Genomic DNA, 27887 nt, shown 5'->3' on the forward strand with positions numbered 1-27887 from the left:
TAAAATAGATGGGTAATCTTTATACCCCACTCAATAATTGTCAGCCTTCCAGCATCTACCTCTTGAAACAAACCTGTTCCTATCAGTCCTATCCCAAAATGTGTTTCTCATACAAACTAATTATTTCCTAGTAATAAATACACCATTTGAGTCTGCCCTGCTCTTGGGGAAATTGATAACACTCTTCTGGAATGGAATATCCACCATTACCTTCTTCAGTAAAAACCGTCTTTGTACTGCAGAAATTTGATTGCTTTCCTGACCTTCAAGTTTTGTTGCCATTTATCTTTTATATTCTCCTGCAACTAATTGCATGTAATAATTGGTTGCACATAGCAAAAATAATTTCCCTGCACAACTGCCTAGATTAGTTACAGTTGGGTAGCCATAGACCACGCAAAATCACTTGCCTGTCTCCTCCCAAATTATGCTGGGTAGCTTTTTTTGTAACAATATTTCAATTTCCCTAACTTGCTTAAAAATCAGCGCATGAAAGACAGAAGGAAAACGACTACGTTAGGAAAACCTATCTTAAGAATGACAAGCGAAACGTCGCTATCAGCAACGTAGCGGCGCATGCCCATTTTATTCTAGTCATCGATGTATATCGGTTTATGCCCGGATGGGTAAAAAAGAGAGGCGGGCCCACTTGGCCTCTGATTGGCTAATGTCACTCCCTGATGTCTTCTTATTGGCTATATATAAAAAAGCTACGTTTATTTCTTGTTCTCATTGGCTCCTCTCCCTCCTGCCAAGCTGCTGTATCTTTCGGGTAGTACCAGCGCCGATTCCTACCCATTCTATCTTATCACGTCCATTTTCTGTTCAGGGATTGGCTGCTCTGGGAATTCTTTCTCCTCCTCTTTCTCTCGACAGGATAGATTCTGTTCTGAAGAGCGAATGAAGTTCGACGGTTAGAATTGGGCTGTATCCCTCCCTCGCGTCTTCTCTTTCGGCCCCGCCTCTCGGGCTCCTTGCCGCGACGAGCAGCCCCTCTTTTTCGCCCAGTGGTTCGGGTGAGGGAGGGGGGGGGGGTTGCCGGCTGTGTCTGCGTCTGCTCCAGCGAGCTCTGAGGGGATTCCTCCTCCTCCTCCTCCTCCTTTTTTCTCTCTCAGCCGTGCGCGCGCCTGCCAACGCTTCTGGGATAACGGTAAGCATGGGGCAAGTTGAGCCGGGAGCGCGGCGGTTGGCGGCGAGGGCACCTCTGAAGTCGCGTGGAGGTACACGAAAAAAAGCGGTTTAGGTTGGAATGGGTGACTGGGAGAGTTGCGCGGCTGGGGCGATCTGCCTCTCCCCGTCCCTTGTGCGGGTCCGTAGCGCTCGCGCCTGAACAATTGGAGGTGCAATTCCGAGAGGGGGTTGTGCCGGACTCTGCGCGCCTGTGCCAATCCCGGCTCCAGCCTTGAGGGTTTGGGCCCCGTTTCGGCCGTTCGTGGCACCCGCCTGATCGCCGGTGCTGTTGGCGGAAGGAGGAGGGACACCGCTACACTCACCCCTCGCGTGGTACTCGGTGCGCTTTACTCAAACGGGAAGACGACCTCCTCCTCCTCCTCCTCCTCCGGCTTGTTCTTTGATTAGCCGAAGTATTCGAGAGTTGAACTCCGCTTCCCTCCTCTTTAAGCCGGATCTGCCTGCCGCTAAACTTACGTCTATCTTTCTGAGTGGATGTGTGAAGGGGGAAGTTCGTTCGTTAAAGCATCCCTTTGCCTAATCTGGTTTAAAATAAACAGCGACAGGTGCCGGGAGCAGAACTGTTTTTCTTCCTTCCATCTTTCAAGCACAGCTTCTATATAAAACTAGTGCTAAGGACGGTGTTTCCCAACGCGCTGCTCTGATATTACACATCATAAAGTCTTTATACAGCTGTTTTGGCTTTTGATCAACAATTTTTTTTCCGGAAGAAGGAGGCAATATAAACATGGTAGGAAAACAGAAGTGGTTGTGGGCCAGTTATTCTTCCTCTTCTTCTTTCTGCTATTTTGCCAAATGGGGAAATCAGCTGTGAATAAAATTCTTCCGTGGAACTGTAGAAACAGTAAAATTAGTGCTGATTCCAGATAAATGAAATGATCTGAGACCCCATTTAGGGAACATTCAGCCTCAGTGCTCAAGTTTTCTGAAACAGTTGGAATTACACTGTTCAAAAGGAATCTTTCATCTTCTCCCTAATGATACAAACTGGCAGGATAACCAAAGTCAACCTAGACAAAAATGAGGTCAGGTAAACCATTGGAGCTTGGGTGCTTACTATTGGTGTTTCCAGTCTGAAAAAAGGAAAAAATAAAATATTCATGTCCTAGGGAGTTTTTTTTCTCATATTTTGATTAAAGCTATGATTTGCAGAGTAAAGTAAGGGAAAACAATATTGAATGGTCATAACTAGGCCTCACAAGAATGGGCTACAAAGATATGGTTAATTATAAGACAACTAAATGTTTTGGAGGAAAGACTTTTTCTATATTATACTTTTTTTCTTCAGTGCTAAAAATATTCCATACAGTAATCTCTCTTCATTGCAAGAAAGACTTGAATCACAATTTTAGCTTATTCTGTGACTGATCATTGTAATCTTAATAATAGTGGCTCAATGTGGCTGAGCGGGTCTATACTGTTTCCTCATCTACTAATTCAATATCTATATAGGTCATCTTTTTATAGAAAAATAATTATTGTCTCAGAATAGCTCTTTTACAATAGGTTATTTATATTAGTGGCAAAAAAAAAATCATTTCTGGTTGGGTAGCCGAAGGAAATAAAACACTTTTCACTCATATTGTTTGAGTGAACTATAAACTATAGCTACTGTTTTTAAAAAAATCAAGCACTCACTATGTGTCCCATAATTGTGCTATAATATGCTGGCATCAAAATAGATAAGTTTATACTGAAATGAAGGCTCATCTTCAAATACTAATTGCAAAATGTGACTCTACATTTTAAACCATATATACCCATTAACTCATTTTTTTCTGAGTTAATCAGTTAAAAGGCTATGGGATATAACTTGGCAATATAGGTTGCACTTTATATTGCCCCTAGGCTGAGATGGTGATTCTGCCTAAGATTTTTTTTTCTGTGCAGTTTTGAAATATGTAAAAGGAGTACCACACACAATTTATTTAAGATACTTTGATATACAGGACCTTGAATAGATTGTGTTTAATATTTTGTGCACCTGCAACTGCATCCACATAGTATAAACCTTAATATTGGAAACACTTAAAAATGAAATGATAGATTTTTCTAGCAGAAAAACTTTCTAACATGAAAGAACAAATTCCAGGAATATAAAACAGCACTGGCAAATATGAAAAAGAATAATTAAATAGTAATTAAGCTTAGAATGTTTTGGGTTCTATTTGGCACTTATAAAACTAGCTGATTATTTTTGAATACTTATTACTGTGATATTCATTATATATACTTGGTTTTAAAATACAGAAGCATGTCCTATAGTTATGAATCTATTGAATTTCTTGTGGTATAATGTTGATTTAAGATTGTGAGAATTGTGGCTCTACTACCTGAAGGATATTAGATTGGAGCAACAGTATTGCAGTGTGCAATACAAAATTTGGGAAGTGTATTGTTTTAAAGTTAAATTGAAAAAAATGTCAGTGCAAGAAAGCTGGCTTAGACTACAATTGACCCCAAAATTTATGTTGCTAAATGAGACATTTGTTAAATGAGTTTTGCCTCATTTTATGACCTTTCTTGCCACAGTTGTTAAGTGAATCACTGCAGTTGTGAAGTTAGTAACATGGTTGTTAAGTGAATCTGGCTTCCCCATTGACTTTACTTGTCAGAAGGTCACAAAAGGGGATCATAAGACCCTGGGACACTGCAACCCTCATAAATATGAACCACTTGCCAAGCATCCAAACTTTGATCACATACCCATGGTGATGCTGCAATGGTGATAAGTGCGAAAAACAGTCATAAGTCACTTTTTAAAGTGCTATTGTAACTTTGAATGGTCACCAAATGAACTGTTGTAAATTCTGGACTGCTTATATACAATGTGGCAGAAAGGCTAACATGAAATATTTAATTTAATTCAACAGATGCAGTTTATGTTGCTTTTTAGTCGCCAGGGAAAACTGAGACTTCAAAAATGGTATGTCCCATTATCTGACAAAGAAAAGAAGAAAATCACAAGAGAACTTGTTCAAACAGTCTTAGCCCGTAAACCGAAAATGTGCAGCTTCTTGGAATGGAGAGATCTGAAGATAGTCTATAAAAGGTTGTATTGCTTTATCACATTTTTGGGAAAAACTATTTAGGATCAGAAAATCAAGTGATTTATTTTCTTATAGAAAATGCCTTTTATTTAATTCATACCTAAAATGCTAATAATACATTTTAAAATGTACTGAAAAAATATGAAATTATTTTGTATATGTATCTGTGTGTATGCGATAGAAAGAATGATAGATAGATAGATAGATAGATAGATAGATAGATAGATAGATAGATAGATAGATAGATCTCCCTCCTTTTTAGGTTCTTAGAACGTGTCACACTGGTACACTGCAGTATGTAAAATAGTTTTGTATTCAGCTGCAATACAGGTTTCAAAAGATGTTTACTCACTGTGGTTTAATTAAAAATTTACTTCAAGCTACAATCTAATTCATCAAATATAGAAAGTCCATCAAAAATGGAAGAAATGATTCTTTTGCACATTAAATAACAATGAAGACCATAGTGTGAATGGTGAAATGATGTTTCTATTTTTTAAGTTTAAATTCAACTTGAGAGTTAGAAAATGGAAATAAAATTCAGTTTGAGTTTTGCATTTTGTAATATGAACCCTACGGAGTCATCTCAGCTATCACAAAGTAACTTTATAGGAATAATTCGCATGTATCAGAAACACTGGTTTTAAAGAAAGTGCAAACTATGATAGAAATTTTCTATATTAAACATACATTTTTCACAGATTGTCATTATAATACTTATTTTATATATTTAATTGAAAATTTGTCTGACACTAATTCTGCATGATTTAAATTTTGAAACTGCTCCCAAATCTTGTTTCAAGAGATGATGTCAGGTATTAAGTTTTACACAATTTATTAAGGCTGTATTCCATGTAAGGATAAGCTTCTATTGAAGTATCCTATTCATTACCTTAGTTTTAATGAACATTAAACTTAATGTTGCTTTAAAAGTTAAATGGGATATTGAATCCTAATATGTGTGTTACTTACATTTACATTGAGATTGCTAAAGTGACCACCTGGAGTGATGTAGAAAAGTAAGCTGTAATCTAATCAGAGATGTTTTGTGGCAATTTTCCTAAAGAATTCAAGCATAATATTTAAGGATTACTTACTAAAATTATAAGCACCTTATTTTCTTGCTCAGTCAAGGAATGGATGCATTTTGAAAATGGAATGGCAATGTTTTTTCTGTTTATTGTCATGCAATAGCCATATATTTTCATGTGAAATAAATAACTCTTTTTTTTTCCAGTGATAGTCAAAAGTGTTTCACAGATCCAAAAATAGTATAATAATTAAATAGTCAGTGGAACATAATATGAGGTAAAATAGGTAAAATACCTAGCTAACTACAGTGCATTCAGAAAGTATTCAGACTCCCTTCACTTTTATCAGTTTTGTTTTACTGCAACTTTATTCTACAGTTGTTGAAATTCATTTTTTTCTCATTAATCTACGTCCAGTACTCCATAATGACAAAGAAAAACAGAATTTTAGAAATGTCTGTAAATTCATAAAAAGAAACAACTGAAAGATCACATTGGCATATGTGTTCAGACTTTTTGCCACAACAAATGAAATTTAGCTCTAGTGCCTCCCATTTCTCTTGATTGTTGCTGATATGTTTCTACATCTTGAATGGCGTTGACCTGTGGTAAACTAAATTGATTGGACATGATTTGGAAAGGCACATGCCTCTCTATAGAAGGCGTCACGGCTGACAATGCAAAACACACAAAAGTCGGCTTGAGAGTTTGTTCCTTACAATCTGAGAGTCCTTCAATTGGGGGTGGTATTCAGCCGGTTTGCAATGGATTGGGCGAACCGGTAGCAAGAATTTGGCATGGGTCGCCGAACCGGTAATAAGTTCTGGCTGGCCACTCCCACCCACCCAGTCGCCTGATGCTCGCTCACTCCGCCCGCCTGCCTGACATTCACCTAAGGTATTTCTTTTTTTTCTCTCCCTATAATCAGCTGTAAATAAGATCAGCTGTGCTGGGATTCGCCTTGCTGAAGCCCAGGAAGGCAAAAAATGGAGAGAGGAGCTCAGCCCCCCACTCCATTTTTGCCTTCCAGAGTCCCAGAGGAGCCTTGGGAGAGCAAAAATGCCCCCCCGAGGCTTCTCTGAGGCTAGAAGCTCCCAAAATGGAGCTTGGAGCAGTGCTGCATCCCCCTCCCATGCTCTGTCTCTTTTCTTCCTGAGCCCCAGAGGAGCCTTAGGAGAGCAAAAATGCCCCCCCACGAGGCTTGTCTGAGGCTAAGAAGCTCCCAAAACGGAGCTTGGAGGAGTGCTGCATGCCCCTCCCATGCTCTGTTCCTTTCCTTCCTGAGCCCCAGAGGAGCTTTAGGGGAGCAAAAACGTCTCCCCAGAGACTCCTCTGTGGCTAAGAAGCTCCCCAAAATGGGTGGGGGCTGCAAAAAAAGCCACACTCACCTAGTCACATGGCCACACCCACCAAGCCAGGCCCACAGAACTGGTAGTAACATTTTTTGAATACCACCACTGGCTATCATGTGTTTTGTACTGAGGAGGGACTTCCGTCTAGCCACCGTTCCATAAAGCCCAGATCGGTGGACTGCTGCAGTGATGGTTATCCTTCTAAAACTCGGTCACATCTCCAAAGCTTAATTAGAGTGATCATCGGGTTCTTGGTCACTTCTCTTACTAAGGTCCTTCTCCCCCAATTGCTCAGTTTGACCAGTGCAGCAGGAATTTTATTGTAGCCTTCCCCAGATCTGTGCCTTGCAATAATCCTGTGTCTGAGCTCCGCAGGCAGTTTCTTTGACCCTGTGGCTTTTGCTCTGCTACAGTATTTCATTGTCAGCTGTGAAGCCTCCTATAGAAAGGTCCGTGCTTTCTAAATCATGTCCAATCAATTTAATGTACCACAGGTCGTTTACCACAGATGATGTATATACACATCATCACTGAAAACAGCTTCTGAATTCACTGGGAGGCTGATCCAACCAACCGTCAGCTACTTGTACTAATCAGGCTGTGCTGAAGCTGGCTAGGCTGTTTGCTGTTTGCTGCAAGGAGACAAATTGCTGGGAGACAGAGGCCGAAAGGTGGGGGCCAGTGGGTGGGCAGGGCTTTGGTAACATTCGCTGTATAAGACGCATGGATATTTCCACCCACTTTTGGGGGTGGGGAAGTGTGTCTTACACGCCAAAAAATATGGTCCTTCCATATAGATACCTAGACTCTTCTCAATTTATGTAACGTTCTATTTCAGAAAGACTAAATAACTCATGTAAATATTGACTTACATAACTATGTTTATATGAGTCAGATATTTGCACACCATATATTTTTGCGGTCTGTGTTGAAGACAAATTTTATGCAGTTTGAAATTTTTAGAAGTGGTGTATAGGCCTTAACTTATAACTTATATAAGTCAGCTCTAAGAAACTGGTGAAAGATTGTCTCCTAAGATTGCTACATCATGGATTTCATAATAATCATGCAAAAAGTTCCACCATGATGTTTAATTTTTATCTTGTTTGTGAAGGTAAAGCTATATTTGCCATTTTGGATGTTTGTATTCCAAAACACTCTATTACACTTACTTGTTCTCAAAGTCAGACTGAAAGAGTGGATACAAGAACAATGAAATTGAGTGTTCCTGAAAACATAGGATTACCTCAAAATTTTTTGGAGAAAAACAACAACATAGTGGTGCAAGCTCTTCTATTGGGTTGTGGGCACTATTGTGGGCATCCCAGAGGAATATGTAAAGGACTGCTGCTCTTGTCTTTGTTCTCCCCAATGGGTTAGAGGAGCATAATTGCTTCCTTTTGAAAATTCTTAACAATTATGCAACTTTTTAATATCTCACTTTTATGCCTGCTTTTCTTGATGTCATAACTACCTTTCCCTTTTGTTCCTTGTTTCTTCTAGCTTTGACCATCTGAACCTGCCCTTTTTTTGTAATGTGGGTTATAAGTAGAAACAACAAATTATACTGTAATTGATTAACGTGCTTTTCTGTCTTTTATTGTTTTCATTTGGCCATCAGTTGCTGAGCACGTAGAATCCCATTTGTAATGTGTATTTATTAATCAAATTTGTATTACTGTCCATCTCTCAAAAAGGCTACCTGATAATTTAAATTATGAGGAGAATAAGAACTCATCCATCTAAAAGAGATCAAAAAATTTTGTTTTTCAACAAATTGTCTTATTCTTAACAACCATATTTCACAACCAATAGTATAAGAAAGTGAAGAAAAGGAATTTTAAAAGCATTTTACTCATTTTCTTTAGCTCACAGTTACCAGGTTTACTTTTTTTTACACTAAATAATGTTTTATTGTCAATGTCTACAAACGCGACATTTTAATTTTATTTTAAATATTGAACATTTTTGTTAAACTGTTGCTAAATGTACCTAAGACTACAAAAGGTTATTACATCTCTGCTAAATTAAATATGTGTCTTACAGATATGCAAGCCTCTATTTCTGTTGTGCCATTGAAGATCAAGATAATGAGTTAATAACCTTGGAAATAATTCATCGTTATGTAGAATTACTTGATAAATATTTTGGAAGTGTAAGTTATTTCCTGTATTTTTTTCTAGTTTTTGAAAGTCTCAGAGATAGATTCATTGGTTCTCAGTGAAAAAGGAAGTAGCAGAAAGATTTCTGTCTCTCACATTTGAATAAAGCCCATTAATGAAATCATTTTCCGTAAAACAGCATAAAAAGTAGTGATTACCTGCTGGGAGAGGAAGAAACTGGAGAAAATACTGTTCTGAATTCTTCAGGGAAATCTCTGTTGTAGGGATATTTTTCTATATTTTCATGGGAGAAAAGTGAAATTTTGGAATTTGAAAATATGCAGTATATATGTTAAAAAATAGCCAGTTTACAAAATGTTGTCATAATGAATATGATCAGTTACAAAACACCAATTTACTGGAAGTAGCTCCCTCCGAATTGCTAGTGCAAACCCTAGAGTACTCTGTGTATTCAAAGAGATTACAGCAGATCTATTACAGACTGGTGCCTGCTTTGCAACTCTTTATTCAACTTTTTAATTTTTTAAAAAAGTTGGATGGCCATGGAACAGAGTAATAACATGAATGTTTTTCATTATCAATGCTTTTCATTATGTCTTGTGGCTAAAGAAGATTGTCGGGGTTTATAGAACAATAAAGAACATTTTTTGCAAAGAGGACTAGTTCATAGGTATTCTGCATGTTGTCTTTAAAATGCTACTTTACTCACATATTCATGATTTTCTCCCTTTATTTTGTCCAAGATGGATAATACGGAAGTGTATTTATGTAGACCAGGTCTGTCAAAGGGACGGGCCTTGGGCCGGATACGGCCTGTGCAGGCCGTGCCCACCCCGGCTCCACAAAGGCAAAAACATTGCAATATGTCATGATATGGCCTGCGATGCGGGTGGGTTTGACACCCCTGATGTAGACTGTAGGCTACCCAAGATCTTGCAGATGCTGATCAGATTAACAGTCAAATTAAAAATGCAATACATGTAGTCCTTGACTTACAAGAGTTCATTTAGTGACCCTTAAAAGTTACATCACTGAAAAAAGTGACTTATGACCACGTTTCACATTTATGACCATCATAGTATCCCCATGGTTACATGATCAAAATTCATATGCTTGGCAAGTGGTTCATATTTATGGCAATTGCTGTGTCCCCTTTTGCGATCTTCTGACATGCAAAGTCAATGGGGAAACCAGTTTCACTTAACTATTTTATTTAATTTACCAACTGCAGTGATTCACTTAACAATTGTGGCAAGAAAAGTCATAAAATGGGGCAAAAAACATTTAACAAATGTTTCACTTAGCAACAAAAATTTTGGGCTCAGTTGTGGTTGTAAATTGAGGACTACCTGTATTACTATTAAGATAACATCAGTAAATATCAAATAGATGTAATCAATAAATTAATGAATAAATCACTAATCAATGAGCTATAAGTAAGCTAATTCAAGGATTGAATGCACAGTGACAAAATACTTTGGCTAGTTTGAAAATGCCAACAGTGTTGCAGGGGTGGTGGTCATCCATACTATTGGAAGTAAAGCATTCCATCGAGCAGGGATGTCAAACTGGATTTCTTTGAAGGCTGGATTAGCATTATAGCTCTTCACAGGGAAGAGGGGGAGATGGGACGGAGGACACTTTCTGCAGCAACCTGCCAGCCAAAATGGGATGTGAGGGGCTGCGCATGGTCCCCCTGTGCCTCAGTTTTGGCCTCCAGGGCCCCTGCAGCACTCTGCCGGCTGAAAATGTGCCACACAGAGCTTCCATGCGGCCAGTTTAGGCCTGTGGGCCTTGAGTTTCACACCTCTGCCATAGATCATTGCAGAGAAGTCCTGTTTGGGCATTGCATCTTTCTTTTTTTAATGTTTTCTAGGTTTGTGAACTTGATATCATCTTTAATTTTGAGAAGGCTTATTTTATTTTGGATGAATTCCTCTTGGGAGGAGAAGTTCAAGAGACCTCCAAGAAAAATGTTCTTAAAGCCATTGAACAGGCAGATCTATTACAAGAGGTATACAATTTTTGTTTCTTTGTTAAAGCACACCGGCATGCTGGGCTGATACACATTATTTTGTTCCATTTCTTCCAAGTTTGCAGAAAAGCTTTTCATCACTTTTACCATATTTTACCTTTATTTTTATATATATTTTATGCTGCTATACAATTGTATTCATATAGATCTAGACACTTCTCTGCTCAACTTACGTTTTGCCTTTTTAATTGATTGAATAATTTTGTCATACTTGTATGTCTCTACTTTTTATTGTTGAAATCCAAAAATTAGATTCTATTATTAAGTGTTTTTTAAAGTCATTTTGCTACAGCGAATGTAATTTGATGAGCAGTAAGTGTTTATCAAATAGTTTTAATACTAGTCTTATAACTAGATTAAGGATTGGAACTATATCTAGATCTGCTAATTATTCCAAAACGTCTAATTTTTCTGGCCTGTAGTATCTAAACCCCCTTGCCCTAAAGTGAATTAAAATTTGAATTTAGATTATAGTGTAGTAGCTAAAATACATTTCTTCACTTCTTATTAATTTAGGAAATGTGTTTCATGTTTATTCAAGTTTGGTGACAGAGCAGTAAATAATGCCTTTGTCATGATTTTTTCATATCTATGCTCACAATAATACTTATATATTGTAATAAAACATGAGTTTTGAGTATAGCTCTATCGTGTTAGCAAAGTTTTTGTATGTTGCTTTAGGAAAATTGTGCTTGGCTTGCTATATAAATAGAAACAATTGGGGTTTTTTGGCCAGCATTACATGGGATGTGTTAATAGATGTATTTATTTTATTCTCTCATCATATTCTGTCCCTGTATTTATCAGTTGAAAGTTTTAATATAGCTATTTAAGGGAAATTCATGTAGTTGTATTTGCTGATAAAATGTAGCTTTCTTGGAAATTAGCCATTTTAGAAGGAGCTGGTTATTTGAAAGATTTACTTATTTAAAATATTTAAACATTAATGACAAAGTGGAAGTTTTCCATGTGTAAGTTATTAACATAGTAGCCTATCACAGATATTGGCAGGAAAAAAGACAGAAAATTTGCTTGTTTGTCTGTGTCAGGGAAGATGCTGAAGGTATCTTGAAGAATATTATTGTCCTGAGGATAATCAAGGAAAGGACAGGAGGTCAGGAATTTTTACAAAATTCCCAAGGAAATCCCTACTTATATAGCTCAGCGATTTAGAAAGAAATTAATTATGTGATATACTAACTATAGTAGAAGGAAATTTAATAAAGTTAACTGAATAATCATACTATATACTATATTCCTTTTAAAAGTCTTTGTAGAAGAAAAATATTCAACATATTTTGTATGTAAAACCCATGACAAATCTGTAGCTTCTGTTCCTGTATTAATCTCTCAGAAATTAATTGTACATGCATCTGTTCAAGATGTTTTTAAAGTAATAAAATTGTCACTGAATTCATTTGTATTCTTAAGAATTTCTGAATAATACGTTTTCTTTTTTAACCTGGAGTGAATTTGTAACCACATACTTCCCTTGTAGAGTCTTGAAATATAATATCTGTGTTGGATTTCTACTATATTAGTAAAGGACTCTACTAGGTGAGTAGAAATAAAAAATAAAAGTTTAAAAGTTTAAAATTAATAAGTATTTAGCTTGATCTCTAATTAATACATTTTATTCCTTTGTATAGGAATAATTCCTTTGCTTATGTAAATAATACGTGCATTATATTCAGTGACCTCTTCAGTAAAATAAAATATTATTTGTGCAAAATTAGGCAAAGACAGATTTATGTCAGGCACAAACAACCAGAGCCACATGTTCAAGCAACTACTTCATTGAATTCTGCCAAAACACAGGAATCTCCCCAGATTGCTAGTCTTTCTTTGGGAATAGATAAGTTCTCATGGAGCTTTGAAGTGGAGGATCAGTCTTGGATCTCTTATGGCTGTGCAACAATTCAATAATTCCCCCTTGAATTTTTTCCCCTGCCTGCCCGGGCATTTCCCAACAATTTGCTTATCTCATATTTTTCATTAATACTGTACAATCTTCCCTCTTAAGAATAAAGATTATATGTTTTTTTTGACACTGCTTGATGGGCTTCATTGCCCAACAATTATAGGGATGAAACTTAAATGCTCATCAATGAAGTATAGGCATATAAGGACATTTTTTCTTATTTGGGCATTATTATTATCATTATTATTAGTAATATAATGAAATTGATTTTAAAATGTTATCATCCGTAATAAGAACTTGTTTAATATGGTTTTGAAATGAACGTTTTTCACTGCAACTTTATTTTGTCAAATTGGTATATCATTGGTTACAGTTTTTTTTGCCAGGTCTGCAGGTAGACAATTACCCACTTGCAGAAGCAGGAATTTTTATAATGCCATGTTTACCCACAAGGTAAAATTCTGTTGAAATGTAGGAATGATTTGTGAATATTTATTAAAGACAATCCATTAAGCTGGCTCTGTTTAAAATATTAATGAATATCTGGTTCTGACACATTAATTGTTTTTGTGAGAAAGCTGAATTGGAGTCATAATTAAGAGCTGAAAAATATAAAGAAATAATAAAGAGCTGAAAATATATGAGGAAATAATAAAGAGCTGAAAATATATAAGGAAAGTTACAATAGAGGAAACAACAGCTAAGGAAAATAACTCTTAACTTGCTTAGTTATTCCTCCAAGACTGATACTCTGAGGAAAGAAGTGCAAGCAATAAGCACAGGCATTCAAAGTTCTTTTGTGTACGCATTTTAGACTGTTATTATTACTATTCAGGTCACTAGTGATACAGATCGTGAAACCTAAAATCAAATACAAATATATTTGATTCAGTAAAAATAGTTTTCGTCAAAAGTCCTATATACCTAAACAAATGGAGGAAACGCAGTATTATGTTATATTTTTATATCTAATGTAATAATATTACACCTAATACCACTAGATTGGTCCATATAAAATTATGACTTTATCACTCTCCCATACTATTTATTCTAGTTACAGAAAACTAACAGAATAATATGTAATGTAAAAAGGATAACTGAGAAGAAATATCTATGTTAGAGGTTGAGTTATACTTGTGTATGTTGTCATAGTTTTTTCTCATTTATCTTATTTCTATCACTCTGATAGCTACATACAACTGATATAGTAGTGATATAAAATCAATCTTAGGGATGTAAACATGTTGCTTCATTAATATATATGCTGAATGTCTGTTTAAAATAAATTAATTGGCACTCTTATAGTCAGTACCTGATTTTTTGAGAAGTTGTACATCACTGAACCTCATTCATAATGCAGGAAATTTTTTATGTAGAAAAGCTATATAATCTCAATTACAAACTTTTAAATTTTAAAACTGTCACCACCCTTCTTAGATAATTGGTGTTTTCAATTTAAATTTTTAACATATGCTAACGACACTGTGCTAAAGCTGTTTCTTTCCATTATTTCTTGTGTTTTACATTGTAATTTCTTAAAGTAAATTTAGATATAGTGCTGATAGACTGTACTGATACAGTAATTGATAAATAACTGGAGCAGAATCTGCATTTGGATACAGAAACAGTTTGAAGAGGATCTTAAAAGAAGCTTGTGGAAGAAAGATGCTGAACTTTTTATTCTCTTGCAGCTTCATTGGGTCCTGTTTCCCACCCCCCACCCACCCCGAATGGAACTAAACTTTCTATGTTTCTAGATCCATTGCAGGTAGTTCCCAACATACCACTGTGATTGGGACTGGAATTTTGGTTGTTAAGAGAATCATTAAATGAATCATCGTTTGAGTGGACCTGATTTTTACAGCCATTGTTACTGAGATCATTAAAACCACAGTTGTTTAGCAAATCTCATGATTATTAAGTGAACCATGTGGTCGTTAAGGGAATCCAACTTCTTGAGTTGATTTTTCTGTTGGAAGACAGCTGCAAAGGTCACAAATTGCCATCACATAACACAAGACACTGCAGTCATCATAAATTCAGTGCCTGAATTTTGATCAGGTAATGTTGATAGTGCAATCGCTATAACTTTAAGGAGGAGTTGTAAGTTGCTTTTCCCAAGACCATAATAACTGCAAACCATCATTAATCAAATGGTTGTAAATCAAGGACTACCTCTTAGGGTTGTCTGAAAGGATTCAATCTTCTCTTACTTTAAAAAAGATTCAATCTTCTCTTACTTAAAAAAAAAATCCTCTTACTCATCACCTTTTTATATATGAATGGAGTAGGGAATGAAAAAAGAAACATTTCCCTGCTACTGCTACATTTCCTATAGCTTTTATAAGCAATTCCCTTACTATTCTGAAAATCAATACCCTAATTAGGAGTTTGGCAACCCTCTGGAAAAGTGAAGACTCACTGCTTATCATATGTTAAAAGTGAGGTGTATCTGTGTAATACATTCATTTTTCTTCATATTTTCACTAGCCTTTTACTTGATAACACTCGTTTAGAAAAACCTAAACAGTACTAATATCCATAAACCTATGTGAAGTTGATTATATTTACACAAACATGCAAAATGCACTATAAAAATTTCAATTGTGCTTAATTTTGTTTGTAGAGCCAGAATGAAGACTGGGGAGGTTTGTCTGAGGATATCTTATGATTAAGGACAATCTAAAGCCTTAGCGCTTTGGCCCCTACCTGTACAATTGGTAACTACCAAATTTACCTTTTGGTGGCATGGATTACATTAGTGCTTTGCAGAGGTTTGCACGTGTAAAAGAACCCTTGCCTGTTAAGCAAGAAGAGGAACAGAAAGTGATGAATAATGGACTTATTCTTTGTCATATTTGCTTGACAGAATGGACATTTGCTTTGGGTGTTCTATCTTGATTTTTCATACTAACGGCATCAATTTTGAATTGTGTGGTGCATGGTTTTGTTCTAGTGATGTTAATGATTTTTGTATGCTGAAATGGCTTAAAAGATCCCCACATTAGCCAATAAACAGATCACTAGTCTGATAAAGTAGTTTAAATTATTTTCTTTATGATAGATACAGTATCTATCATGACTTGTAGTAGGAAAAAGATAAGTGTATTAAATATAGTTTAATGCGTACATGAAAAAATCTGCAATATCTTACAATTAACTTAATACACGATGAATTGCTGGCATAAATATATGTCCTAAAGACAAAAGATATATTTGTCCCAATTTATTTCAACATCTGACTTTCTTAAAATATAATTGTGTAATTGCCACTTTTAAATCCCATATTCCATAAAAAAGGGTGCATGAGGAAAAATTATCATCTAAAAATATTTTAATGTATTTTATTAATTTTTAATGAATTTATGTTCCTCATAAATAATGTGGCTTAAATGCATTAATTAAAACTAACCATGTTTAGTCCTGCATTTAAAATGTTTATAAAGCAGAAATTATAACGATCAATTAAGCATGTTTATCAATAGGCTTTTAAATTATAGAACTTTACAAAAATGTTCTTTTAGCAACGATAATGGCTTGGATACAAGGCTGCATGTTTATACCAGAATGAATAGCATCTTTCAGGTAAAATTCTCAAGCTTCTGGAATAGCTTTTCCGAAGTTGAAATAAGACAAAACTTTAAAAATGTTGATAGCAAGTGTTCTAAATGTTACTCTCCATCAAAAACAATAAATTGACATGATAAATTATGTACTGATACATGTAATTATTATTTACTGTGATCGTCTCATAAACAAGCATATTTAAATACACAATTTGACTAAACCTAAGTAATTATAATTTTAAATGATTTAATAAGTTGTTTGTGCTTTTCTTCATAGAAATCAATGTCATTTTAAACATATTAATATTAGTTGTGGACTGATAGTATGTCAAAAGGAGTCTTAAATGTGATCAGCATGTTGCATCGTGAAGTTTGCTTATATCAGTGGTGTTGGTCTCATAGTGATTTAATATTTCATCAAGATTGTCAGGTATAGGTAGGTTATGTTTTAAAGTTATCCTACCAGATAATGTTAAGGAAAATTTTAACAGTCATTTTGTAAAACATTACCGTATATATTTATAAAACGGACAAAAAGATTCAGAGCTGTGTTCAGATCAGGAGAAATCCTTGTAAAGTTTCTGCATCTTAAAATATTTTGCTTCTTTTTAATCTCTCACGTTAAATTTCTAAGGACACATGTATTAAAAGATAAAATCAATAAAATGTAAACAAAAAAGACATGATAAATATAAACAAAGAGAAATGCCTCCCGCTATCAACAAAGAATTTGAAGTAGGCATTGTGACCTATACTGTGACAAGAATATTGATTATTCTGTTTCCTTTTTCTCACATTTTTCCAAGTATCATCAAGGCATATATGTCAGGAATGGATGGAATTATTTCAATTTCTTGTTGGATAGCATTTTAAATGATGTGAAAGTAGCTTCCTTTTTAAACTCAGAATACTTCCAGTAAGATCAGAACAGCATTGGAAGTCTTCTGGTAATATTAAAATCTTATTTTGAAATCACAGTTTTGTACTCCCCTCATGATAATTACTTGATAATTAACATTTATAATGGGTAATTTAACTTCTGTCCATGATAACTGAACTTAATATGTAGAATTATTTATTTTTATTAAGAAAACTTTAATCAACTTCATGAGATTAGTTTATTAAAACAAGAACTACAGTAATCTGTAGGTCAGTAATCTGACTTAATTAGAAGTGTAATATTATAAATAACTAAAATTTATTACAGTCATCAATTGGCATTAAGGTATAGAATTATTTGTTTGGTTAACAAAGAATAACAACAAAACAAGTAACGACACCTTATTCACAGCTATTTTATACTTTTTCACATATAGCATTTGTAAGAATATAATTAAATAGGCCTTTTTTCTCAACATAGATATAAAAATAACTACAAGTGTTCTAGGATGGCATGCTTCATGTAGTTAATGCAACACTCAATTCATGGTGATGCTAATTAAATATAAAACAAAGATATAGGCGGTTGTATGATCAGGCCTTATATACAGTCACATTTCTATAGAAGACTTATTCATCTGGCCTAATTGACCATGGAATTAGTTATTTTGGATACAGAATTCACTCCCATCATCTTGAGGGTTAAAAAACCCATACCTTTTCTATTGGCATATCTCAATTGCTCCAAACAAGTTGATTTCCATATGATCTGTAGAATTCAACTGTCTCTGAAAGTGTATTACTGTATTTTTGGACTATAAGACATACTCCCCCCCAAAAAAAAAGTGAATAGAAATATCTGTGCATCTTATAGAGCGAATGTTGCCAAAGCCCTGCCCACCCGCCAGACTCCACCCTTTGGCCTCTGCCTCCCAGCAATTTGCCTCCTTGCAGCAAGCAGCAAACAGCCTGGTCAGCTTCAGCATGAGCAGCTGATTGGCGATTGGATCTGCCTCCCAGAATACCACTGATCAACTGTTCCAGGCTGTGGAGATCGCTGCTGCTGCCCATTGCCACTGGGTGGTGACAGTGCTGATGGGCAACGGTGATCCCCACAGCCTGGAACAGCTGATTGGAGGTATTCTGGAAGGCAGATCCAACTGCCAATCAGCTGCTCATGGTAAATCAAGCTGTGCTGAAGCTGACCAGGCTGTTTGCTGTTTGCTGCAAGGAGGCAAATTGCTGGGAAGCAGAGGCAGAGGCATTTTTTCCCCCTTGTTTTCCTCCCACAAACCTAGATGTGTCTTATAGTCCGGAACATCCGAAAAATACAGTATTTATCCCGCATTTTGACATAGACCCCTACACAATACTTGCTTGGGTGCTTGACAGGTTTTTCACCTCTTACCCTACATTTATAATGAAGGAAAGGTTATGAAATTAGTTTCTTCAGGTTTAAAATAAGAGCCTTAACTCTGTTACCTTGTCATATTTGTAGGTATTTGTATTCATTATACAGTATATAGTATGTAGAAATTTGAAGAAGTATTTCGTTAAGAATAAAACTGCATCTTTTTACTGCCCAAATGTAAGGATTTGCAATTTTCTGATTGAATGTATTGTGCTGGTTTCCACTCATTGTTTCTACTTTTCAAGATCCTTTTGAATCTTATTATTAATATTATCATCTGTTTGTTATGTGTACTAACTTTGCTTCATTACACATGAGTTAAGTATATGTTCTAATTCTTCATTCAAGCACTTTTATAGACGTGGAACAAATTGGGCCAGACTGGAGCTTTGTAGTATGCTGCTTAATACTTGTTTCCATCTTAATGTGAAGTCATTAGTGTAATATGATTGTTCAGCTAGCTCTGTATTTGTTTTATTTATTTTTCCTGCCTTTATTATTATTTTATAAATAAGTCAAGATGGCAAATATACCTAATACTCCTTCCTCCTCCTATTTTCCCTTCAACAAAATCTCTGTGAGGTGAGTTGGGCTGAGAATGACTGATGGTGGTACTGTTTATAAACATAGCATGCCCTGATCACATTTTATCTCTTTCTTATTATTCTCTACTAGAATCTCATGGAAGTCTTTGTTGAATAGTTTTCTAGGTATGCTGTGTCTACTATGTTTCTGTGGCAATTGAATAGGTCACCCTTAGGGGGAAAAAAAGGAAAAAGTCAAGACATTCATCAGGATGGTGTAGCATGATTTATTCTAATTAAACTTGGATAAACTCCTGCTTCAAACCTGCTGCTGAATAATCTGTGTCTCACTTTTGCCCTGTCAAAGCTGTCTGTCTCTACTTACCAGTTATCTTTTTGATAACTTTTTGAAGATATTTAACCCTTTCCAATTGTCTGGCATTATGTCTATTCTCCATGATTTCTTAAAAATCATATATGCTCCAAAATGATATCCATTAGCTTCTTCAGGACACTCAGATGTCTTTAGTTGCCACTCTTTTCTTTTTTCTTTTTGATCTCACAACTGAAGCAAAATAGGAATAGAGGAACTCTGCCCTCTCCTTGCCATAATCGGAATAGTATGCAAATGCTCTTGGAGCTGTGCTGCAGATCCTTTGGCCTGGTGATTTTTGACCATGGGTTGCTCCCTAATACTAATTTAAGCTTTGTGCATGTATTAATTGCACTCCAATTTTTCTTTCTACAAGATCTTGAGCCTCCTGGAATTATGATCACTTCCTTCTATAATTCTTATTGATTTTATCTTGTCCACTAATTCTCTTTTGGTTTAGAACTGATCTGAATAAGCAAAACACAGATCACTGAGGGATTCTTGACGCAGGCTGTTAAAGATGTGTCTGTGTTGTCTGCATCTCAAACTGAAGTGCAAATGATTCCTCTATTCTGCAATATTTTTTCCCTGGAAATCTGTTCATACTGTCACAGCATTAGAAGGGTGTTCATCCAAAGTATGTAGCTAAAAGTCTATGGAGATTCTCTGCCATCCAAATCATGGTTGTTCCAAAGGTGCTTTTTCAGGAGGCAACTGGACTTCTGAAAAAAAATCAGAATAATTGAAGGATTCCATCAAAATAAAATTCAAAATGTTTGAGTATTCTGACCATAAGAACAATGGGAATTCAAGACAAGCTGCTTGTTCTCTTGCTTTGATTCAAGCAGTAGAGGGAGTAGCTGTTCATTCTAATCCCATTTTTCAAAACAATTGGTCAATAGGTTAATTCTTAATTGTGATATATTTTAAAATTTCATAGCTTCTAAGTAAAAGCAGCAAATGGTTTGGTTATGGAAAAAGCTGTTAGCAGTGGGTTGCCATAAGAAGGTTTCAGTTGGTTAAACAACTTTCTCAGGAATCTATAAGCCTTTAAATCTATAACCTTTATAAATCATCTTTTTAGTTTTAAAAGTCTTGACACTTTTAAGGAATGCTCAAAAGCTTATTTCTTTTCATTCTCTTTTCTTGGAAACTCTTACACATATATTTTTGTAAGTTCAAAAATAAGAAAACTTGTCCAAGTTACTTTTCTGAGTTGGAATCTATACATCCAATGAATCACCATTTTGATTTATGATTTGTGCGCCCCTTTAGCTATTAAAACATTGGTTTCTTTTGTAAATTCTGTATAACATCTTTGTCAGTGTGTGTGTGTGTGTGTGTGTGTGTGTGTGTGTGTGTGTGTGTGTGTACCGGTATGTATGTGCCATCTATCTCGTTAGATCACTTTTGCATCCTGTCATTTTTAAATCCATATCCAAATCATCCTGGTTTTCAGTTGCATCCTCTTCTATCTCCTCTTGTGAATCCATTTTATATTATTGGACAATCTAAAAAGAAAATTCTGAATATATCATTGCTAGATATCCTTGAATTCCTCCAGAGTTAAAATAATTCTCTCTATTTTATAATAGAAAGCCTTCTCCTTTAATTAGACCTTTCTAATTGCCTCTAATAACCAAACTTCAAGTTCTCCTTTTTTCCTGTTTTTCCTCTATCCACAAAATTTTCCCAAGGAAAAATTTCTTGCACTTAAAATTTAAAATCTTCATATATTTTTAATAGGATTTTAAACAAACTACAGGAATATTCTTATAATTATTTCATAATCTTATTTCCAGTTTAGATGGACCCTGTCCATTTAAAACCTTTCCAAAATTAGCATTCTAATTCTGTTTTTGCTACTTATTTTCAAATAACATTTTTAATTTCTTAAATTTACATAAATCTTCTATGTCTGAGGATTGAAGGGACAGCTCCTAGTGTAATAACACTTGTCCTTCTGAAGACTCTTAATATCCATAAAACAATTTTCAAACCATTTCCAGTGAAAGTGATTAAGAAAGGTAGTAGGTGAACCCAGCGTCTCTTGAAGTCTCTGAACCATGGTTTGGCCAAGACTGACTCCTGGCTCTCAGAGCTCTAAAACCTACTGAAGACTAATGTTTTACAGTCTTGTTGCAGGAAAACATTGGGCATCCCAAATTCTTACCTTAATCCAGAGAGGAGTTTGAGGAGCAATTGGCTCCTTTTTTCACTGTAGTCATGGGCTATGCTCTTGCATAGTTGTCTTCAGTTCACCATGCCCCTTGGAATATTTTCAAATTGCAGCTTCTCTTATTCTGACTACAGTTTCCAAAAAAACCTCCACTTTTTTCTTCAAATTCTATTTTTATTGTTTACATATTTAAATATTTTTTTTGTGTGTGTATAAAATAATAAAGATGGACACACACACACACACACACACACACACACACACACACACCTTTATTATTTTAGGTGGTAAACATACCTAATGCTCCTTCCTCTTTTCCCTACAATAACAACTCTTTGAGAGGGAATGACTTGCCCAACCCAACTGAGTTTGATTTTTAGCAGATAAAATTGAGAATTGTTTGATTTTTGATGACACAAGATGCAGATAGTTTATTTTCACTTCTGAACCTTTCCATAGAAAGGTTTCACCTATAACTTTTAATATTTCCATAAAACAAAAATAATGTAAATACATTAACCATCAAATGGTGTTATTTAATCACTTTTAGTTAAAAACCTGAGCATCTATGAAGTGAACATCCATATTAAGGCAATGTAGTTATTAGGCCAATCTGGTAAACTGCAGGAAAAAATGTAATCCTAGCATACCAGTTTATAAGCATTGAAAGAATGTGGAGAAGACTGGTCATATGCAAATTAGGGATGTGGAAAGTATTTAATTTTATGAGTTTGGTTATATTAATCACAGTGTGTTTGGGAAGACAACGATAACTGAATATGTTCATACGATGTCTGGGAAAATGTACTTTTACAATTTGCCAAGTTAACATGGAAATTTATAAAATATTCTTCATTAAATGAATTAATCTTAGGGTATCTGTTTTAGGAATACTTTCCATTTCATTATTTTCAGGGAAACCTATATTTCTGAGATAGACTTATAGAAATATTCACAGTTATCATTATTCATTGATTATTATGTTTGAAAGCCTGCACATTCTTATATAGAAAAAAACTATAGTCTCTATAATTGTTTATAGAAGTAGCTTTATGAATGGTATATTATTTTTGCTCTTAAGATAAGCACGAAAAAATGTAGGAAATTAATGATGCCAGTTCTCCATCCCTGGGTAATTGGATTAACAGCTAGTTGGCCTGGAATGTTAATACAGATAGTTTTAAAACAGCTTAAAAAGAATGAGTTTATTGTTATGATTGCAGCCCTTAAAGACATAATTTATGATTGCATCATTGAAGAAAAATAAAATTTGAACATAAATTCATTGTAGTTTACATACATTGCCATAAAATTCAGTAATGATACAATTGAATATTATTTGATACAACATCAGAAACATCTTTCAAATAGCTTGTTCAACGTGCAAATTGAATATACATTCTATTTTCTGTAATTAAACATACTGCTGGGCAAAAAATAATGGGTGTCTGGCAGTAACAGTGTACATATCAATCATCACAAACTTAGTTTAAAGCAAACCACACAGGATATTAAATATATTTTATTAAATCATCCGGTACAATGAAATATATTTTCTTAAGCCTCTATCATCATTATTACATAATTGTAAAACATCAGAATAGAGAAGAATAGAGAAGTAATATAAATCCATTTGTTTTATTATATGCATGCTAATTTTTGTGCTGTTTATAAAAAATATACATTTCTTTTATAGCCACGTCATGAATACTTTAATGTCCCAGTATACTAAATGACTTCATTCATCATGCACACAGAGAGGCGCTAGAACTGATTTTCTCATGGCAGAACGCTTTTCCTCAGCTTGGTGAATCCAATCATCTTGAACAAGCTAGTGTATATCACAATTGTGTGTTTTGTTTTTGCTGTTTGTATTTTTCCTTGTCCTTCCATTTGCAGTGTTTGTTTTTCTTCATATGTTTTGTCAGCATGCTGTAATGTTCATGTTAAAATATTTAAATCTATCTCATTAGTACTTGACATAGCATGTAAAACTATAGCTTCAAATACTTTGCTTAGCCTCACTATATCATTTAAATATTCAACCCCATGGTATGGTAGCCTGTCAAAATGTATATAAATCTAATATATGTAGCTATCACATAGAAATCCACTGATATTAACTTATACACTTTATCCCACTAAACAAAATGTTTTCTAAATAAGCGCCTTCTAAACATATCATGAAAAACAACCCTGAAGGCCCCAAATTATGATATATGTATATTAAACAGATTTGCTTCACTGCTAAATAAGTTTAAAAAATAAGCACATTGATCTTGCATTCTCTAAAGTGTGCATAAGGTATTTCTTCTGCATGTAGTCTTTCATTAATTTCAATATTTTAGAGTAGATTTATATGGATATCTTCATGGCATGTATGGAGCTGAACCTAATGTTACAATAGCAATAAAAATGTTCATAAATGTACAGAAGCCACTACCAAACCCTCCTGATTTTATTCTAAAACAAAAAGTCATAATAAAAAGAGAGACATGACTGTTGTTACAAAGTTAGACTTTCAAAATGGTAGTTAAAAAAGAAAATGGTTTCTGCATATAATTAAGTATAGATACAGCATATTAGAGACAGTCGTCATTTCAAACACAGGATTAACATTACTTCCCATTACATCTGGGAGGCATGCAAGAAGCGTTTATATTGCAGATCTCTCTCTCTCTCTCTCTGAATGTATATGGTATTGCTTCTGTGAACGTACATGGTAAATGCTGCTTTGCATTCTTTTAATGTCTGGCTCTTCAAACTGCTGCAAATGGAGTGCTGATAGTGGTGCAGTATTGTTGTACCTTTATGTAGCTGCATGCTTGTAAATTACTGTGGATTTTCTTGGGCATGACTGTAATAAACTATTGCATGCACTTCTCATGTGACTGGCTTTTTTCCCTTCCATTTCTTTGCTGTGAAATAATTCATAATTGTGGAATTTACCTTAATTCTGATTTGCAGACATATGAAACCCTTCTGATAAAAGATTAAATTCAGCTATTTCTAAAAAGTTGCACATTCCCAAAGAGCTATTTTACACCCCTTGAAGCTACTTTCCCCAAATAATATTTGAGATTCAGACTTGCTGAGGGTATGCTGTATCATTGCTCATAGTACATTATTAAAAGTGTAAAACACAAATTTTTAAAAAGAACACTATGATACAAAAATGCATACAGTAATAAGGGTATGCAGGTTCTTCTTAGATAAAAGTAGTGTATCTTTGTTATATTATGCTGGCCTATGACCGTAATAAAGATTCAATTTAATTTACACTTCACATAAAGAGCTCTATTAATGCAGGTGAAATCCAGCTGTATTTATTGGATTACAGCTCTAACTTGCATGAGAAATTGCCAGGATCAAGTGGTGACCTTGAAAGGTAACCTTTGTGGGAATCTGTCCGTCCTCTAAGCCAATCTTGTTTTTGGAAGTTTGCATAATGAAAGAGGGTGCATTCCCTGGTAGTAAATCTGCTGAATGATGAACCTTCAGAATGATGAATCTAATAAAACCCTTTTTTTTCATAACAGAATTATGATAAAACCCAATTCTCTATATCAAATTTGTATATGTCAGTACAGAATAATATCTGAATAGAGCAAGTGCTAGTTACTAACACAATTCAGAGTTGTTACAATAGTGCCTTTCTTTTGGGAATTCAGAATTTTGATTTTTTTATTTATATCCCGCCTTTACTATTTTGTAAATAATTCAAGGTGGCAAACATATCCAGCACACCTCCATTTCATATTTTCCCCACAACAACTATGACAGGAGTTGAACTAAGAGAGAGTGACTGACCCAAAGTGATTCTGATGGCTTTCATGGCTAAAGCAGGACTTGAACTCATGGTGTTTCTAGCCTGGTGTCTTAACTACTAGACCAAACGGGCTCTCATGTTCTTGCATACTTGTTACATTTATATGGAAATATTGCTAACATTCTGATTTTCTTTCTTTTTGGCTATACCCTTTTTAGGATGCTAAAGTAAGTGTTTTTATACAAAAATTACTGGCTGTGCTTTGAGTACATTGGTATATTATAAGGAAAATAGAACTTGCTTTAACATTTTATTTGAAATTGAACATTTAAAACATTAACTTCACTAGCAGAAATAACATTTTAATTGGCCTTTAGTTATTTTCTAAAGGTTTTATCCATATTCATTAAATATCTACAATTTTTATCTCAAACACTACTACTTTGGTTGAATTCTTTAATCAGATCACACTTATCAAAATGGCTAGAGCCTTTGTGTAGGTTGCCTTCTCTCCTTTATCAAAGCACTTCACATAATAGAAACTGTTTCCAGTCTACTCAGTTGAAAGGAGGAAAGAATTGCAGGAAGTGGGAAGTGTGTCAAATACAGTTTATTACAAAAAGGTGAGATGTAACTCCCTGAAATCCATATTCTTAATATGATATACCTAGCTTGGTAGAAGCAAAAAACAAAACAAAGCCCTGTTAATTCTCTATTTTTTTCTCCACAGGAAGCAGAGACCCCTCGTAGCGTTCTTGAAGAGATTGGACTGACTTAAATCTTTTCTGGTGTCTTTACAGTGTCCCATATAAGTGTAAATCTTCACTGCCTCCATGTAATGTTAGCTAATGGTGTTATGATGCTATTCGTCAGTATTATTGTTCTGCTAAGCTACTTATATTCAGGTCTATGAGAAAAAATCTATTTATTATAAAGTTAAAAAGGGAGCAAAATTTTTAAACCTTTTAAAATTGGGGAAGGGGTTTTACAGCAATTTAAGCCATGTTAGTTTTAAAATATTGATTCATAGATGACAATTTCAATAATTATTTTTGTGAATCATTTTGCCAAAACAATGTATCCAATACTGTAGTTTGTGTTATATGCTGAAAACTATTACATGTGGTAATGTGAAATGTGTTAACAAAGGGACTTGGCTTTGTATATAGCCAAAGACTTTTATTAAGTCATTTTAAGTTGTCACAGAAGATTAAACAAGTATTTACAGCTGTTTTATTTATACCAAAGAATTATATCAAGATTTCCAAATCAAACTATTGTAAGCTGTCATGACATTCATTTCTAAAGTCAGTTATAAGCATTGTAAAAACTCCTTGGAATGAAATTCCAACTTGAATTAATATTTTGCAAAGGGAATATAAATTGAAGTTATATAAAGTGCGTCAGTTTTTATAATCCTAAGTATTGAAATTGTCTTTTCAAAAGGATAAATTCAGTATTGAAATACACTTGACAAAAAAAGAACTGTTAGAAAATATCTACTTGTTACCAGTATTATCTGCTGTATGTTTGAAGTCAACCTGAACAGCTATGTTACTAATTGTAGCTGCCCATTAATGTTATTCCATATTAGATTCTAGATTTAATCATAGTGCATTGTGAATACAAGCAGAGATGCAAACCTTACACCATGCCTTTGCTCAGCTTGTTCAGTTTTGGCTCCCATATGCACATTTTTATAGTGTAGTACATATCAAAATAAAATAGAACTTCTAAATATGCATAGGATGAGACTGCATGGATATTGCAAAGCCATATTTTGTTTATCCTCATGTGCGTTTTGCTAAATATCTGTAATTCATTTGAAGCAATCTTTGCTCAGAGCATTTTATTTCTGGAAGTAGATTGCTTTACATATATTTGTGTGTGTATACTTTCTCATAGGTAACTACTAAATTGCCTTCTGGTGGATCAATTTTCTATAATTGATATTCTGAAATACTGTAATGCATTAATATAATGCTACATCAGAAAGATTATTATACTGAGTCCAATAGAAGTGTTATGGAATTAGTAAAGATTACATGAAATACATACACTGGAGCCCTATGTTTAGCTTAATGGGAACTGCAAGAATGAAGTTCACATGGCATTAGAATGGTCCATTTGCTATGTGAGAGATTGAAATAGAGTGGAATTACTTGACATTTTAAAATGTCAAAAACAATTTTTGTGCATTAAAACCATGTTTAAGGTCTGCACTGTTACCTTGTGTGTTTGTTTAAAAAGTGTTGTGATGTAAGATAAGCTGTGTACACTGGTTAAGTTGTAATAAATGTCCATTTTTACTCCATCACTGCCTGTGTATTAAAAAAATTCATGGAATATTTGTGTAAGCAGACTACTAAATAGCCCAATATACCAATATTGCCTTCTTTTAAAGGTAAGTTATTAAAATGTTATGTAAATCATTGTAGCAATAACAGGCTATTTCTTTAAAAAGTAATGGGGCTGCTCAACAT

The 27887-nt window shown here is 34.6% G+C and overlaps 1 protein-coding gene across 16 annotated transcripts; it reads left to right on the forward strand.

The window, feature by feature from the left end:
• The first annotated feature begins 960 nt into the window (after positions 1-960).
• AP1S2 (adaptor related protein complex 1 subunit sigma 2) lies at positions 961-27718 on the forward strand. Of its 16 annotated transcripts, none has more exons than XM_087938301.1 (6): positions 961-1921; positions 4065-4243; positions 8671-8779; positions 10624-10761; positions 15330-15423; positions 26135-27718. In XM_087938301.1, exons 1-5 carry the CDS (start codon positions 1919-1921, stop codon positions 15372-15374), a joined length of 474 nt encoding a protein of 157 aa, XP_087794427.1. In that variant the 5' UTR covers positions 961-1918; the 3' UTR covers positions 15375-15423; positions 26135-27718. The 16 variants fall into 16 exon arrangements, with proteins under 16 accessions (XP_087794427.1, XP_087794428.1, XP_087794432.1 ...); XM_087938302.1 differs by having other exon boundaries at positions 961-1150; XM_087938306.1 differs by lacking the exons at positions 15330-15423; positions 26135-27718 and adding exons at positions 12281-12339; positions 23332-24519.
• Positions 27719-27887: the final 169 nt, after the last annotated feature.

Source organism: Pseudonaja textilis, chromosome 8, assembly GCF_049901715.1.
Source record: "Pseudonaja textilis isolate UNSWEBS1 chromosome 8, rPseTex1.2, whole genome shotgun sequence".
NCBI lineage: Eukaryota > Metazoa > Chordata > Lepidosauria > Squamata > Elapidae > Pseudonaja > Pseudonaja textilis.